We start from the raw sequence: 18,382 nt of genomic DNA on the forward strand, positions 1-18,382 counted from the left end.
AGGGAACTCTCATATATCCAATGAAAATCCAGTGGATCACTTTAATAAGAAGAGCTGGGAGTTCAGCCAGGGACTTTGTATATGCTAAGCAGGAATTCCTCCTTCTAATCTGCCTCCTTGGGTTAATTTACCTTTCAGAAGGATATCTGCCCCTTTTCCCTTTGGCAGGTTAGATCCCCCGCAGTTTGCCGGAATCCTGCTGATCAGCCATCTGTCTGTCTCCTTTCAGACATAATTCCTCTCTTTTCCTAGGAGGCAGGACTTGACAGCCTGCCTGGGGAGATCCCCCTCCCCTCTCCCAGTGGAGTGAGAGCTCCTTCCGATATTCAAGGTCTGCCCAGCTGGGTAAACTCACTGCAAAGAAACCACTTTCCACAGTCGTAGGCCCCTCTTCCTCCCGGGAAATCTGTTTCACGCTCTTTTTGGAGCAGGGACCCAGCGGCTCCACCCAGGCTGTCCGCTTCTGAGGGCAGGGTGTCTGTGCTGCTTCCAGCCACACGGGCGCGTGACCCACGATTTCCCCCTGGCTTCCCTACCTGTCCAGTACCCTCTAGATGACTCAGAGCACCTTCCTGCTCTATATACACCCAAAGGAGCTGGCAGGGAGGAAGACGCCCACTCTCCTCTCAGTTAGATGCAATTTGCCAGGAGTTTTACCCTCACTTAAAGTCTCAGCGGTGGCGTAGGGGAGCCCTTCCTGGCAGCCAGGAAGTCTAATACTATAATTCACAGCCCGTTATTTCAGCTGCTTCATCTCTCCGTCTCTCACTCTCCTGGGAGCCGTGAAGCAGGGTCCCAGCACGCTGTATCCCAAAGCAGGTCCGCCAGGCAGTCTCCGGTTCCCTCTCCATTGTTTTAGTGAGAGCAGTTCCTTATCTGCATAACGCGGTGCCACGTTCCCACAATCCCAGCTCGCTGACTTGCTCGTCCTCTCTAGGAGGTCCTGGGAACCAACCGCCCATGTGGTAAGTGGGCTCCCAAATGCTTGAGCCACATCCATGTCCCTCATATTGCTTCTTAATTTAGGGAAAGTTCTAACTATTCAGAGGTCCAATATGGTAACCGCCAGCCACATGTGACTACTGAGCACTTGAAATGTATATGTGCCATAAATACACATGCACACTGGATTTCGAAGGCTTAACACACACAGAAAGAATATAAAATACTTTATTAATAATTTTTATATATAGATCCACATTGAAATGATAACGTCTTGGCTCTATTGGATTCAATAAAATATATTATTAAGGGAAAGTTTACCTGTTTCTCTTTATTTTTAAAAATGTGGGTACTAGGGCATTTAGAAGTACAAATGTGACCCATCCTCCCAAGCCTAACCCCTGTCAAACCTGCACAGCTCTTGTATTCTGTTTCTACAGTGCTTGATTAAAGGTCTGTACGTGAACATAGAAAAGAGAGTCCAGATTTGGCCTTTTGCTGTCATACTAGAGGAAAAGCTGAATTAGCTTCTGGATTTTCTGTTATTCGGGCATTCAGGTGCAGTGACATATTCCTCTCATGCCCTGATATGATTGCCCCTATGACACTTGTCCTCATGTCCTGCCTGGAAGAATCTGGAGTGTAGTTAGCACATATGACTGGGCAGTAGCAAAAGAAGCTCCTAGGTAGCCCAGGCTTCTGCCAGGCACCCCCATGAGAACTAACCCCTCTTCTCTCTTCCAGGTGTCAGTGTTCTGCTGGCTCTGTCCAGTTCAGAAGTGAAGAATTCTGGAGGTGAGTCTACTCATAGTCAAAGAACAGGTAAAAGGAAATTGGGTTCTAGAACCTGCCTTCTGTGCAGATGTTTCCCTCTTCCTTTATCATCACCATCCTCCTCTTCATTTATAGCTCTTGCATTGAACTAGGAATGTCGCTAAGCAAATTAGATGCATCATCTCATCTAATCCTCGTAATATTCTTATAAAAAGGTACTGATATTATCTCCAATTGATCAGTGAGGGAAGTGGCTGGCTCAAGATCACACAGCTCATGGGTGCTGGAGCTGATGTGAGACTCTGCCCTTTCTTTCCCCCAAAGCCTGAGCCTGTGTGATACCATGTCTTAGGTTGGGTGCCAGGAGAAGCAGACCCTGAGAAAAGGACTTGAGTGCAAGCTGCTTGTCTGGGAGGCGATTCCAGGAAATACCAGTTGGGAGTGGGAAGTGAGATGGGAAGGGAAGAGGTCAATTCAGAGACCTTTATCAAGCTGCCATGTGAGTAACTAGAGCTGGAATCTCTGGGAAAATGCTAGACGTAGTACGGAGCTTGCACCTCAGAATAATTGCTCTCAATGGGTAATGAAATTGTTTTTCTAAAATACTGACTTATTTCATTTTTTGATTTAGAGAGGTGGGGGGGCTTCCAGGGGGCTGAGCTTTATTGACTTCCCACATGGTGTGCTAAGAGGACTCTTGTGGCTAGACTAAGCCCTAGTTAAAGAAATGAAGGTTCTCACAGTTGTAAGTTGTTGTCAGGTGAGCTGGTGAGAGGATGGTATATGGATAGATGCCAAGAGTTTATTTATTCAGTCTTGGGATGGATGCAAAAAGGATGCCTACAGCATCTATTACCTTGTAGATGCTCAATGAATATTTCTTGAATGAATGCACAAGCAGATGTTTCAATGGATCTGTGTTTCCTGCAGCTTTCTGTCCTCCATGCCCTAAAAATGCTGGCTGCCACAACCGTACCCACTGTGCTTGCCATAGTGGATTCCAGTCCATGTCTGGGAAGAAATATTTCATGGAGTCCTCTGAGAAATGTGAAGGTAAAGATACAATCCTCACACATCTTGAAGTTTGGAAGAGGGTAGGGGACGTCCTTCCATGCCGTGTTGTTTACATTTGTCAGGGCTGCCATGACAAATTCCATATACTGGTTGGCTTAATAACAGGATTCTAGGGGCTCCAGGTTTGGGAGGCTAAATGTCCAAAATCAAGGTGTTGGTCAGGTAGTACATTCTCCTGGAACCTGTAGTGTTGTGGTGTGGTAATCCCTTTCCTCTCTGGCATCTTCTGGCTTCCCCTTCCAGTGTCCAATTTTCTTTTCTTACATGGCCCCTGGTCATATGAATTAAGGCCCATCCCAATTGAATTTGGCCTTGTCTCAACAGGATCTGTGAACTTGCTATGCACAAATGAGCCCACACTGTAACTAAAAATAACATAGTCCAGGTCTAACTTACAAATGAGTTCACACACATGGGAATATGGTTTCAGATTTGAATGTGTCTTTATGGGGCATATGGTTCCAGTGCTTACGCCCAAACACTGTTATTACAAAATAACACAAAATGGAAAATGTCAGGGCTGGCTCATTACCTTAAGGGAAGCCCCTTTCCCTTGTACCCCTCCCATCCTCATTACAGAATCCATTGGTTTTAACTGTAAGGTCAGGTAGACACTGGGCTCTTGAAGTCTCAGGTATTGGGGTGTTTTTGCCTGAAAACTCCACAGGGCAGGGATCATACCTGTTTTGTTCATCACCGTGTCCTAGAACAGAGCACAATGCTGTCACTTAGTAGACACCCAATGAAAAGTGTCGACTGAAGGGACAAGCAAATAGCTTATTATCTTGGTACTCAAGTTTCACTTTTCAGTACTCCCATTTGCTATAGCCCAATTTCTCTTTCGTATTTCCAAATGTTCTAAAGGTCAATTTGAAATACTAATCCTGTATATTAGACAAACTAAACTTTGTGTGAATTGTCTGCTCCTGTTGTTCTCCCATTTTTCTGTCTTGCTTTTGTTAACTTGTTTCTCAATTTTAAAAAATTAAAAATAAATTATGAATATTAGCCCTTTGCTTGCAGTATAGGTTGCAAATATTTTATCCTACTTTGTCGATTGTCTTTAGAATTTGTTTATAGCATCGTTTTACCATACAGTTAATTCAAAAAATATGTAGACAAATTTATCAATGAAATAGAGTCACAATTATTTAAGTCTTTCCCTATACTGATGTTAAAGGGAAATTCACCCACGTTTAATTCTAGTGCTTGTTTTCAAGAAGAGGAGATGTTTTGGAGGTGTTTTTGACAATATTGGACTGTAAGTATTTCATGGGCAAGGGTATAAGGTATAGTCCTAGAGAGTGAAAACAGTATTTTCTCTTGATTCACAGATATTGATGAATGTAAATCTGGAATGGCAAATTGCAAGGGAAGAGCATACTGTAAAAATACAGATGGAAGTTTCTACTGCAGCTGTATCATAACATATCCAATCTTCAACTGGGTGGCTGATATCTTTAACTTTGATCAACCAGAGTGTTATGGTAAGAACCTCCAAATATTCTTTCTACCATGAAAAAAAGGGAGACGAGACTTTGTGAGGTCCACTAATTTCAGGCCACTGTAAGAAAGCAAGGCTCTGTCCCAGACTTGCCCTTCATTCTTTTGTTGTCTTTGGAAAAATTTTCATGGAAGTTCTCTTCCAAGGCCATAGCATCAATCACCATCTCTCTGTGGAAGCCATATACATTTAAATCTCTGGTCTGGGTATCTTTCCTGGGCTCCCCCAAAAGACTTCTCTAATTTTCTACTGGACTTCTCTATGTGTTTATTTGTGCTCATTTTAAATTCAAATTCTATGGCTAGGTATCTGTGTATACACTAAAAACCATGAGTTCATGCTGGTGCCTTTGATTTCAACCTATAGCAATATTTATTCTCAATTTCCTTCTCTTATTTTTATATTCTTTCTCTGACAATGAGAAACACTGCTCTCACCACACACAATCTCATCACTTATATGTCGAATCCTAGTAGAATTCTGTTTCCAGTTAGCTAGAATTGAATTCATGTCCTAGCTCTACCACTTACTAGCTGCTTTTGTTTAATGACTTAACTTCTCTCTATCTCATTTGTAAATTGGTATAATAATAGTATTGACTTTTTAAATAACATGTTGCTCTGTAATAAATTACCCCCAAATTAGCAGCTTAAAACAGTACATATTCATTATCTCACAGATTCTGTGGGTAGGAACATAGGCATGGCTTAAGCTGGGACCTCTGCTTCAGGGTCTCTCACATGTGCAATCCAGGGGTTGGATGAGGCTGGGGTCTCATCAGAAAGCTTAACTGTGGAAGGATCTGTGTTCAAGCTCAATCACATGGCTGCTGGCAGCATTCATTACTTTGAAGGACTCACTTCCTAGTTATGAGGACTCTTTCACTTGCTTTACCATAGCAAGCATATGAGAAGAGATAGATGGAGCTTGTGAACAAGACAGAAGTCACCTTCTTTTATGACTTAATCTCAGAAGTGACATCTCATCATGTTTGCTGTGTCTGCTCATCTAGCCATTTGACCATGAGTCACCAGATCCTGTCCACCCTCAGGGGAGCAGTGTACACCAGGTCACGACTACAAAGAAGCAGGATCATTAGGAATCATTTTAGAAACTGCTTACCTCGCCTACTCTTTATGATTATTAATGCATAAAAATGCTGAATGCAGTGCTGGGAAGACTGAATACATACAAACTATTATGCTACATAATCTGTTCTAGAGCCTTCTAGAACATGTGATGGTGTATATGAAGTCACTTTATATTATATACTATGATATGTAGAAAACTGCAGGTATTATTACTGACTCTCTTTTATTAAGTCAATTAATACACATCCATAAGGAAGCCTTCCATGCACATTTGATATGCTGAGGTCCTCAGCTATATTCTCTGCTGTCACTCTTCCTTATTTCATAGAGGCAGTTTTTTTATTTGTAATTTTTACATAATGATTTCCATACTGGACTGCAGTTTCATAAGGGGGCACACTTTCTCCCTTTTAACCTATATCCACAGTCCTTGGATTTTATCCAACTTTTATTAGGTGCTCAATATTGTTGTCAATTGGATTTTTGAATGCATGGTTTCATCCTAACTCCCTTTTAAAATTCTATTGTGGAAAACATTTTAGATGTAGAAGGGAATTAAGATGGGCTTGGAAACATCAGGGAAAGACTCAACTTGAGCCCTGTAGGAAGAAGTTATGTGAGACAGAGCCTTTCCTCTCCCATTTTCTATTTTAACAGCTACTTTTCTTTCCCAGAGGACACCAGTGAGATACTGTCATCTTCATCAGGAAAATTTCTTTTGGTGAGTTGGGCATAGTCTGGGTTGGGAATTAACCAGTCATTCTTTAAAAAAAAAATTTTTTTTTATTTTTAAAGAAGCTTTAGAAAGACAATTTCAGTGTCCAAAAATGCCCCCATATTACACCTAGTCTTCCCTCTCCCTCCCCTAAAAAACTCTGGTGGCCACTGCCTTTATTTCAATGATAGAAGTCCTTCCATTACTAGAATAATAATAACTATATAATAGAATAATTATAAATCTGCTTAGTTCATTGTTCATTCCCTAATCTTCAGGATTTTGGGATGGTGATGCCCATTTTGTTTCAAACTGAAAAGGGTCTTAGATCCCATGGGGCAGATGAATGAAACTATCTTGCTTACAGTTATAGATACTCTCTGTTTCTTGGGGATGGCATTGTCAATCATCATCCCTTTGCTAGTTGTCCTGGCCAAGTTCAATGAATTGGAGAGTAGCCAAAAGAATAATGAATTTCCATCCTAGGGTTTTCTGCTACATTCTGTGATAAGATGGCAAGAATCCCCTGAGTACAAGGGTAGTGCTTAGTGAAGGAAGACAGACCATTATGCCAGGCCCTTGATATTGATGATTGTGCTTATGAAACTTTTCTTGTGAAATCGAAACTTAGCCTAATATTATATATTGTCTAAGTATTACCTCCTGAAAACCTCCTTCTTGCTCAAATGTGGCCTCTCTTTAAGCCAAACTTAGTATATAAATGCACTACCTTCCCCCCAACATGGGACATGACTCCCAGGCAGAAGCCTCCTTGGTACTCAGAGATTATTACCAAGCACCAACTCGCAATGCATCTGGAAAAAGACCTAGACCAAAACAGGGAAATATTAAATACAAATGAGTTTATATGGCTAAGAGATTTCAAAATGAGTTGGTAGGTCATTCCAGAGGTTACACTTATGCATGTTTCAGAAGGATCTCATGGGTTTCCACACTAAACAGTCTCTCAAACAGCAGGGCTCCTGGGGGCTCTGGAGACATCTAGACACTAAGTAGGGCAGACAATCTCAGGAATTCAGGATCCTGTCAGTGGGCCTTACTTTGGAATTTATGCTCCCATTGTAACAGAGTTAGACTCATTTATAGTATCCCTACACATGTTCTTCTGCCCTTTTTATTTGAACCTATAATTAACACTATATTTGTTAAATACATGTCCCAGAGACTTAAATCTTTGGTCCATTCATATGCCAGTTGAGCCCTGAATCTCAGCAGAGATGCAACACCAAACAGTCATTCTAGATATGCCTTTCTTTTGCTCAAACACTGCCATGACTTTCTGTGATGTTCTGGATAGGGCAGTCCTCAATTGGGAGTGATTTTCTTTCCCAACCTGCAGGACATTGGCAATATCTTGAGACATTTCTAGTTTTCACCATGTGGGGAAACTGTGCTATACATATGTAATGGACAAAGGCCCGGGATACTGCTAAACATACCACATTGCGCTGGACTGTTCTCCAAACCTAACATTATCTGACCCCAAATGTCAGTATTTCTCAATAGATTGAGAAACTCAGTTTCAGCTCATTCAAAGACCTGCATCGAACACCTTAAGTCTCATCCCCAGCACTTCTCACCCTCTATTTCCCTCCTTAATGCATTCTTTTTGCATTCCAGAAGTCTCATGCTCTAAGTCTTCATATTCTTACAAAATAAATGAAGCTAATGATATGCTTTTTACAGCGCTGTGCATGGTAAATAAGAAAACACAAATCATGTTGATAGCCCAGAGTCCATAAGCTTAATAAAAGTCTCATTGACTTCTGGGGTTACCCATTTACACTTAGTCATATTCCTGCATGCTGAAGTTTTGGTAAGTTTCTCCCTAATTAGTTTTATTTCATTGAAAGGAAATTTTGAGGAACCGTACACACAATGACAACTCAACACTGACTAGTCAACCTTCTCAGCATGTGGACTTGATCATACGGAATGTGAGTCTTGTTTCTACAGGAAATCATCTTAATGCTGCCCGAGGCAAAGGTGAGAAATGCTGAGTAGGCTCTTCAAATGGCCACCATAAGGGTTTTGTGCCTGGCATATTCAGGGCCAATGAATGATAAAATTAGCTCTCAGCTTTGTAGATTCCCCACACCCCTGTTTTACATGAGTAGGGCTCTGCTTTCAAAATGTAAATTCAAAGTACAAAGGAATCAAACTGCTCTCTTCCCCTTTCCCACTTGCCTTGGGCTGGTGAAAAGTATTCACAACCACATTCCTTAGCCCACCATGAGTGAATCAGAAAGACCTCTTAGCCTCTGTTACATATGGTACTAGAACAATCGACACCTAGTTTCAGATATTTGCTCCCTGGTTCAGACTCCCTCTTCCTTGGGGAAAAGGCTGCACTGGTTTCCTTTGATTCCACTTCAATTCCAACCCTGGGCTTTTGTTCCAATCCGGGAGCTCCTGGGAAAGATGGCAATTCAGCCGCAAAAGTCAAAATCTCCTTGTGTCCCTTTGCAATGGAATTCATGACTCACTTTAGTAAAAATACTCACTCTTCCCCACCTCTGGATCTTCCTCTTACTTGCAGCTCATCCAGAATTTCTTTCTCTTCACTCACTCATTTATTCATTCATTATTTCACTAATTAATATATCATTTTTGAAGCACATATTGTTTATTTTAATTAATTTTTTAAATTAGAGACGTTGTGGGCTTACAGAACAAACATGGATAAAATACAGGATTTCCATCTAACACCCTATTATTAACACCTTACACCAGTTTGGCACATTTCTCAACCTGATTCAAGTAGGCTTTTATAATTGTACTAAATATTCCACAGTTTTACTTAGGGTTCCCTTTTTGTGTAGTGAAATTCCATGGATTTAAAAAAATGTATTCTATTATCCTATATACAACCTAATATTTCCCATTCCAGTCACATACAAATATATATTTCAGTGTTGTTAATTATATTCACATTGTTGTGCTACCATCACCACCATCCATCACCAAAACATCTCCATCATTCCAAATAGGAAACCTGTACATTTTAAGCCTCAGCTTCCCATTTCCTGTCCCCATCCCATCCCCTGGTAACCTAAGTTCTAGATTCTGACTCTATGAGTTTGCTTACTGGAGTTCCTATCAGTGAATTCACACAGTTGCCCCGGTGTCTGGCTTATTTCACTTAACATGATGTCTTCAAGGAAACCACATATCTAATAAAGCATTAGTAGTCTTAATGTTTAATTTTTAACCTGGCCACTTCTCTAGGCACTTAAGATGCAATCCTGGATATGATAGACATGATCCTTGTCTTCATGAACCTTATAGTCTGGAGAAGGAGACAGAGAGCACACACAATTATTTAATAGTAACCATGATAGAAGCCACAATTGGATGATCACAGTGCACTTTGGATTGACTAGTGGGATACTTAATATGCACCAAGCAAATGGCATTTAAGCTGAAACTCAAAGGAAGGCTAAGAATATTCCAGATGAGATTGGAGAGCAAATATTCTGGGTTATAGCATGTGCAAAGGCTCTGAGGTGGCAGAGATGGAGAGATTGGCATGGATGAGGAAGTAAAGAGAGTCCTAAAGGTTAAACAGAGTGAGGGCATGGGGAAGCGGTGTCAACTGAGTCTGTCAAGGTGGGCAGGTGTCAGATTCTGCAAGGCCTTGTGTGTTCTACATAGAATTTTGGTATTATTTTCCCCAAAGACAATGGGGAACTTGGAAAGGTTTAAATTTTGAAAATTATGGGTTGTTTCATGGATTAAAAGGAAAATATGCAACACTTATGGAGGCAACGAAATTTAATAATAAAATGAATAGCCAGGAGGCCCTCCTCAGCATAAGAACTAGAAAGCTATCAATTATGCTGTGTCTCCTGCATGCTCCTTTCCCATTTCATCTCCCAGTCCCCACTCTAGAGGAACCAATTATCTACTTATTATTCCTTTTTTTAAAATGTATTTTCCTCCTATGTATATATCCCTAAACAATATCTTGCTTGGGTTTGTTTGCTTTGGAGTTTTATACAAATGATTTCACACTATGTGTAATGTGTTATCTTTTCTTATTTGCTCTTTTCATTCAATACCATGTTTCTCAGAATCACTCTTGCCTTGTGTAGCTGTAGTTTGGTCATTTTCACCATTGTATGTATCGCAGTGGATAGGTTTTTAGAGGGGTAGTGTAATCAGACGTGCCTATTATCATATTAATATCTTGCTGTGGTTCAAGTTTCTCTGCTTTTGTTTTCTTTCTAGGAATTCCCTTCAGGAGTAAAGGAAATATGACATCCCGAAATAAGCTTGTCCAGCGATGCCAAGAGAAAGCAGTCTCTGTAAGGTTACTACCTCTTGAGGTTTTTCAAAGTCATTTATTTAGGACATTGTTTTTTTTTTCTCTCTCTCTCTTTCTTTCTATTTCTAACCAAGACCAAAACAGCAATGGCTTAAACCAGATAGAGATTTGTTTTTTTTCCCACCGTACAATCTGAGTATAAGCTGCCAAGAGCTGATATGATGGCTCCATAATAATCTGCTGTCATCAGTGTAAGACTTTCACTTTGTTGTCTAAGATGGCTGCTCTTGCACATGCCATCAAATCTGCATTCCAGCTAGTAAGAAAGGGGCAGGGAAAGTGAAAGGCAAAATCATTCCCTTTAAATGGTGTTCCCTAGAAGTCACTTCTGCACATACCTTATTGGTCAGAAATTAGCAATATGGTCATACCTAGGTGAGGGAAGCTGGCAAGGAAGGACATTTGCCAGTCTAACACATGGGAATTTATTTACTAAAAGAAGAGGAGACTATATTGAAGGCTCACTGCCAGTGAAGGTTTTGATGCTGTATCTGAATAATAGGGGATGTTTGATACACAGCTAGACCAAGGTAGGAGGAATTTGGATTACCTGACTCTCTAATGAAGTAATTTCCATGAGTAAAAAGAATTAACGACCCTCTTTAGAAATTGATGAGTTTCTGAATTCACTATTATAAATCTGAGCTTGTAAGTCATCTTTAGAATTCCCACCCACCTCAGTCCACTGATGTATTCTTCTTGTGGTAAAATAGTTTTAACATAAAATTCACATTTTAACCACTTTAAGGCATATGATTTTTGGCACTTAGTATATTCCTAATAAGTACAAGCATTACCAACTATTTAATTCCAGAACATTTCCATTACCCCAAAAGGAAACTTCATACCTATTAGAAATCACTCTCCATTTTCCCTAGTGGTAAGCCCTAGCCAACCACTAATCTACCTCTGTCTCTATGGATTTACCTATGATGGATTTACTTTAAATAGAAGCATACAATGTTCTTCCTTTTGTGACTGCCTTATGTCACTGAGCACCATGTTTTCAAGGTTTTTCCATGTTATGCCATGTATCAGAATTTCATTCCTTTTCATGGCTGAATAATATTCCCCTTGGGCCACTGCTTTTTCACATATTTCCCCATCCATTGACTCCACTGAATAATTTTGCTGTGTGTTTATATTTGCTTTTTTAGTTTTTAAATTGCGTTTTCATTTTTTATTAGAGAAGTTGTAGATTTACAAAAAATATTGTTTTTTAAATCGTATTCTATTATTTAACACTTATAAAATATTTTGATAGTTACAAAGCTTAAAATAAATGGAACATCTCTGAACTGCAACCCACTCCAAGAACTAGAATGTACTAAACTTCCCATCTTACTGTGTATTTTCCTACTCTAAACCCTGCTTCCAACCCAGAGGTAACTAATCTCCAATGTCTGTGCTTATCAGTCCATTGCTTTTTTTTCCTCTCCTCTTCTCCCCTTCCCCCTCCCCCCCCCCCACCAGTTGTCTGCTCTCTGTGTCCATTCTCTGTGTGTTCCTCCATGACCGCTTCCATCCTTATCAGCGGCACTTGGAATCTGTGTTTCTTTTTATTGCATCATCTTGTTGTGTCAGCTCTCTGTGGGTGCAGCACAATTCTTGGGCAGGTTGCACTTTCTTTTGCACTGGGCTGCTTTCCTTACGGTGCACACTCCTTGTGCATGGGGCTCCCCTATGTGGGGGACACCCTGCATGGCACAGTACTCCTTGCTTGCATCAGCACTGCACATGGGCCAGCTCTACATGGGTCCAAGGAGGCCTGGGGTTTGAACCATGGACCTCCCATGTGGTAGGAGTATGCCCTATCCATTGGGCCAAGTCCACTTCCCAGTCCATTGCTTTTTATCTTAACTACATATTTATCTCAACATGTATATACTTTAGTTTTATTCCTTTTTGAGTTCTATAAAAAGTCTTATCATATATATATATTTGATGTCACCACCTCCGTCAATTGTATTTATTTTTTCTTTATTTTTAAAGAAGCTTTAGCTTATATAAATGTTACGTTGAAAATATAGGGGATTCCCATATACTCCAACCCTCCCTCTCCCACACTTTTTCCCATTAACAACATCTTTATTTAGTGTGGTACATTTCTCAAAATTGATGAACTCATATTGAAATGTTGCTACTAACCACGGTCTATAGTTTACATTATGGCTTACACTTAGCACTGTACAATTTTATAGGTTTTTCAGAATGTATAATGGCTAGTATCTGTCATTGCAATATTATGTAGAACAATTTCAACGTCCCCCAAATACCCCACGTTACACCTCTTCTTCCCTCTTCCTCCCTTCAGAACCTCTGAAGACTACTATCTTTATAACAATATTACACGTTCTTCCATTATTAGAATAATAAATATGTCCATAGTTGTATTCCAACCTTATGTTTCCTCATTCCTCAATCTTGAGGATTTGGAGATGGTGATAACCTACCCTGCTTAGATCCCATGGGGCAGATGGATGGAAATGTCTTGCTTGCAGTTGCAGATACTCTGGTTTTTTGGGATAGGTGTTGTCCATCATCATCCTTTTGTTAGTTGTCTTGGGCGAGCCCAATGAACTGGAGGGTAGATATTGGCTGCAACTCTGCTAAGATTCAGGGTTCAACAGGCATATGAATAGCCTGAAGATTTAAGTCTCTGGGATGTACTGTTATTGGGTATAATGCTAATTATAGGTTGAAATAGAAGGAGCAGAAGAATACTTTTTATTTGAAATGAGTCTAATTCTGATACATTGGTATAGTTGCTTTTTTAATTCATGGAATAGATAGGTGAGTGATTCCAATTCTAATAATACTTTTTATTTGAAATGAGTCTAATTCTGATACATTGGTATAGTTGCTTTTTTAATTCATGGAATAGATAGGTGAGTGATTCCAATTCTGATAATACTTTTTATTTGAAATGAGTCTAATTCTGATACATTGGTATAGTTGCTTTTTTAATTCATGGAATAGATAGGTGAGTGATTCCAATTCTGAACAAGTGGTGAGTTCTTACTTCCCTGAAAGTTTGACAGACATACTACCTCGGGAAGAATTGGGGATCTCGGTAAAGGTTTGCTTGCCCCAGGTGTCATATTGGGAGATTACCTGACTGTGGGATAGATTGATCGATACTCACAAAGGCTCTTCCTTCTGGGACACAGGACTCCTACTGTGGACTAATGAGCTCCACCTTCAGCATTGTAAATGATGCCTGGAAAACTACCACCAGTTCTCTGAAGGTAATGATGAAATATTCATAATCATGTTTCGAGTTTTGAACATCTTGGGGACACTTTGGGTGCACCAAGACTTCTTTATAATTAATGGGATGTGAGCTAATGTTTAAGTTATTGTAATTGAAAGGTTTTCAAAATTAACATGCAGTAAAATTAAAATTTCCCATTAAGAGAGGACACTTGTTATTGCATTGATGACAGAGAAAGAGGGACAGAGTGAGGGAGAGGAAAAGGAGACTTTTTTTTTTCTTGCAGGAAACGGCTAAGCATTTTGGCGGTGTGCTTAAAGAAAGACACACATGGTCCAAATTCAGCAAGGAGGAGACCTCTTTGCTGGGCACGTTCTTGTTGGAGAGTGTGGAGAGCACCACATTGGCAGCTTTTCTAAAGCCATCAGCGAATGCCAGTCAGAGTATTCAGACTGAATATTTAGGTAGGGCATATCCTTCATGTTAAGGTCATGCCTGGATGATTATTCCAAGGGTGACCTTGGTAATGTGATTCTCCATGACATTCCCACCCACCTATTTTCCTAACTGTTCCAAAACCCTAAAATCACAAGAATACAAGTCTAATCATGTTAACATCTCCCATTTATTGTCTATGGGATGCCAGGCACTGTGCTAAGTGTCATTAATTTATTCAACAAATATTTGTTGACTGCCCACTCTATGCCAGGGGTTAAGCTGTGGTCGATAATTTCTATGTTCAAATAATTCTAACTCTCCCTTCTGGGTCCATGCTAGGATTGCATTTCCTGGCTACTTTAGAGTTAGATAAGATTTTTTATTTTATTTATTTCTCTCCCCTTCCCTCCCCCCCCCCACCCCAGTTGTCTGTTTTCTGTGTCGATTTTTGCTGCATATTCTTCTTTTGTCTGCCTCTGTTGTTGCCAGCAGCACGGGAATCTGTGTCTCTTTTTTGTTGCATCATCTTGCTGCATCAGCTCTCCATGTGTGCGGCACCATTGCTGGGCAGGCTGAACTTTCTTTATGCGCTGGGCAGCTCTCCTTATGGGGTGCACTCCTTGAGCATGGGGCTCCCCTACACGGGGGACACCCCTGTGTGGCACAGCACTCCTTGCACGCATCAGCACTGCACCTGGGCCAACTCCACACGGGTCCAAGGAGGCCCAGGGTTTGAACTTCAGACCTCCCATGTGGTAGACGGATGCCCTATCCATTGGGCCAAGTCTACTTCCCTAGATAAGATTTTAAGACAAGTTCAATCCAGTGAATTATGGGTGGAAACTTCTTCTAGGGCTCTCTTTCCCTTTGCTGTAGTAACTTGCAATATTCCAGATCATGGAGATTCTGTCTTAGTTGGTTCTAGAGAGCAGAGCTACAAGTCAACTTATGATGGAAAGAAAGCATTAATAAGAAGTAATGAGATGTGGAGGTGCCTTTGGGACTTGGAGTTGCCCTGGACGGTGCTTCAGGGGCAATCACCGGACATTGTAAATCCTCCCAGGGCCCACTGGATGGAATGGGGGAGAGTATAGGCCATGATGTGGACCATTGACCATGAGGTGCAGAGGTGCCCAAAGATGTACTTACCAAATCCAATGGATGTGTCATGATGATGGGAGTGAGTGTTGCTGGGGGGGAGTGGTAGGGCGGGGGTGGGGGGGTTAAATGGGACCTCATTTTTTTTTTAATGTAATATTTTTACAAAATCAATTTAAAAAAATAAAAAATAAATTTAAAAAAGAGATAAGTAAAATAATAAAAAAAAAAAGAAGTAAATGTATATTTAAGGTTCTGAGGTTTTGGGATTGTTTGTTACTGCTGCATGAATGATACAGCTATCGTTATACAACCCTAAATGTGCTTAATGGGTGACCACTTGGGAATGCTGGATGCTGCAGACCTTTTTAAAACAACAATCTGTTTCTAGGAGTAGTACAGTTACATAGCTCTTTTTTTTTTTTAGCAGGTTGAACTTGGACTGAAGTTTCTGTTTATTAATTACATTTTCCAACTTGTAGATTAAACCAGTTTTCCCCACTCAAATACTTCTAACAACGTACCTTAGAATTGGTATTTTCTATAAGTTGTCACAGTATGCATTATCTGAAAAATAGATACTTTTCTTTTTTCATTTAATGATGCAACACACAAATGTTGACTGTATATTCACGTACAACTTTTTCATTTACATTTACAATGCAAAAGATTGGTGAACACAGAGGAACTGCTGTAATCATTACACGGAGCATACTATGTTAGTATTTCAAAGTTTATTCCAACCCATTTCTTCTTTTATACTCCAAAACATCTTCATTATGTTGGCTAATGAGATAGCCCCACAGAAAGATGCTGGTGCCGAAGGTCAAGCCAACTTTCAGCCAGTCAGGACTGCTGTGCGGCGGCTCCTGAACGTAGAACTTTGACGGCGCTGAAGAACCGCTAGGGAACCGGGCCAGGGCCAGCAGCTTGGAATAAGGACGCAGCAACGTTGACGGCGCCATCTTGCCGGGCCGGGCTCCGCCTCCCTCCCCGCCACATAGCTCTATCTTGAGAGCTCAGAGGTGGAAGTTCAATATTTGGGGGCTGCTACTAGAAGTGAATAAGGCTGCCCTTATGAATCTTCTCTTTTAGTTAAGTGAATCATACACTAATCAAACAGATACCTGGCAGACCAGATGGGCATACCAATGTTGGGAAAAATAGAGAAGACTAAGGGGGTTAGAGATGGGGGAATGGTTGCTATTTAATAAAATGTGGTCTGGATAGTCATTGATTAGGTGGTTAGGAGGTAGACACCTGATGGAAGGGGGCTTTGTGTATATCTGTATATCTGTGAAAAGAGCAAGGGTGATTTCTTGGAACAGTGAGGAGGTCCCTGTGGCTGAAGCTGAGTAGGGGATGGTGAGAACAGTAGGACAGGAAATGGGGAGGCAGATTTTGTAGATAAATGTAGGGAGTTTATATTTTACTTGGAGTAAGATGGGGTGGGAACATTGGAGAGGTTTGAGAACAAAGAAGGCATCATGTAGTTTATATTTTTATTTTTTTTTAAATATTTATTTATTATTATTATTTTTAATTACATTAAAAAATATATATGAGGTCCCATTCAACCCCACCGCCCCCACCCCCCACTCCCCCCACAGCAACACTCTCTCCCATCATCGTGATACATCCATTGCACCTGGTAAGTTCATCTCTGAGCATCACTGCACCCCATAGTCAATGGTCCACATCATAGCCCAGACTCTCTCACGTTCCATCCAGTGGGCCCTGGGGGGATCTACAGTGTCCCGTAATTGTCCGTGAAGCACTATCCAGGACAACTCCACGTCCCGAAAACGCCTCCACATCTCATCTCTTCCTCCCGTTCCCCACACCCAGCAGCCACCATGGCTACCCTTCCCACACCCATTTCACATTTTCTCTGTGGACATTGGATTGGTTGTGTCCATTGCACACCTTTGTCAAGTGAGGGCTTAGATTCCACATGGGTACTGGATGCACTCTTCCCGCTTCTAGTTGTAGACACTCTCGGCTCCATGTTTTGGTGGTTGACCTTCTTCAACTCCATGTTAGCTGAGTGGAGTAAGTCCAATAAGTCATAGTGTAGGAGCTGAAGTCTGTTGAGGCTCTGGGCCTGGGTGTCATATTATCAGTCCAGAGATTCAAATCCCCTACATATATCTTAAACCCAGCACCAACTACAATTCCAATAAAGTAGCATGCAAGTCTTGTGAAAAGAGATCCCCTCTGAGTCCATTTCCATCACGCAGAAACACCAGCTCCAAAGAAGGGCCATCTGTCATGGCAGTGAACCCCTTCTGCCATGACCATAGAACCCGTGGGTCTCTTTATCCCTCAAAAGAACCAATACCTGGGGTTGTATCTACCTTATCTGTCTCTTAGACTCTGTTCAGTTGTACATAGGGGTATTCCTTCTGACAACCTCCAGACTCTTTTTTAGAGACTCACAGCCTTATAATCTCATTTCTCCTTTCCATTTCCCCCTTACATTAGGTCAAACCGCTTCCCAAAGTCATGTTATTATATGTAGACAGGTATATTCTGCTGTTCCGCATTGAATCTTTAATTCAAGGTCATTTTCTAGTTGCTTCTTCAGCTGGTATGTGGTAGTGATCCCTCGGTGCCAGGGAGGCTCATCCCCGGGTGTTGTGTCCCACACTGGGGGGAATGCATCACATCTACACGCTGAGTTTGGCTGTGAGAGTTATATTTTTAAAGACTACGTCTGGTTATAGGATGTTTTTTTATTCCCAAGAAGAACCAATGGGAAGGTTCTTCATTTATTGCCGTATTACAGGTGAAAAAGCTGAGGTTCAGAGACGTTTAGTAATTGCTTGCATTTATGCAATTGTTGTATGGCAGGACTGAGATTCTTAGCCCTGTCTGACTTTAGAACCTCTGCTCTGTTCAACTGTCTTTGAACAACTTGTTTAAATTCATAGTAGCCAGAATGTCACAGCCTTGTCTTCCTCCAGTGTTGATTTCAATCCTTATTTCCATCATATACTAGCTCACTCCTGAAGCTCCAGCTGGGCTTCTCATCTGATGCTTTTATCCTGTGATCTTTCATCAGAAGGTTCAGGAGCTGTCCCATGATGAATTGATCTTTCTATTCTTTCTTTTGCTTGCAATTATGGGTATGTACCTTTGTTAGACAGCAACCAATCTCAGGACTCACTTTCTGGGTGATGTC

The 18,382-nt window shown here is 40.9% G+C and overlaps 1 protein-coding gene across 1 annotated transcript in view; it reads left to right on the plus strand.

The window, feature by feature from the left end:
• LOC101421720 (adhesion G protein-coupled receptor E1-like) overlaps positions 1 to 18,382 on the plus strand; it is a 52,853-nt gene that overhangs the window by 11,872 nt on the left and 22,599 nt on the right. Inside the window, exons 3-10 of the mRNA XM_058281976.1 lie at positions 1,687 to 1,737; positions 2,647 to 2,769; positions 4,125 to 4,277; positions 6,060 to 6,106; positions 7,975 to 8,107; positions 10,352 to 10,428; positions 13,619 to 13,696; positions 13,949 to 14,126. Of these exons, the coding sequence (XP_058137959.1) occupies positions 1,687 to 1,737; positions 2,647 to 2,769; positions 4,125 to 4,277; positions 6,060 to 6,106; positions 7,975 to 8,107; positions 10,352 to 10,428; positions 13,619 to 13,696; positions 13,949 to 14,126 (840 nt within the window). The remainder of the gene's footprint in view (positions 1 to 1,686; positions 1,738 to 2,646; positions 2,770 to 4,124; positions 4,278 to 6,059; positions 6,107 to 7,974; positions 8,108 to 10,351; positions 10,429 to 13,618; positions 13,697 to 13,948; positions 14,127 to 18,382) is intronic.

This window comes from Dasypus novemcinctus, chromosome 19 (assembly GCF_030445035.2).
Source record: "Dasypus novemcinctus isolate mDasNov1 chromosome 19, mDasNov1.1.hap2, whole genome shotgun sequence".
In the NCBI taxonomy this organism is placed as follows: domain Eukaryota; kingdom Metazoa; phylum Chordata; class Mammalia; order Cingulata; family Dasypodidae; genus Dasypus; species Dasypus novemcinctus.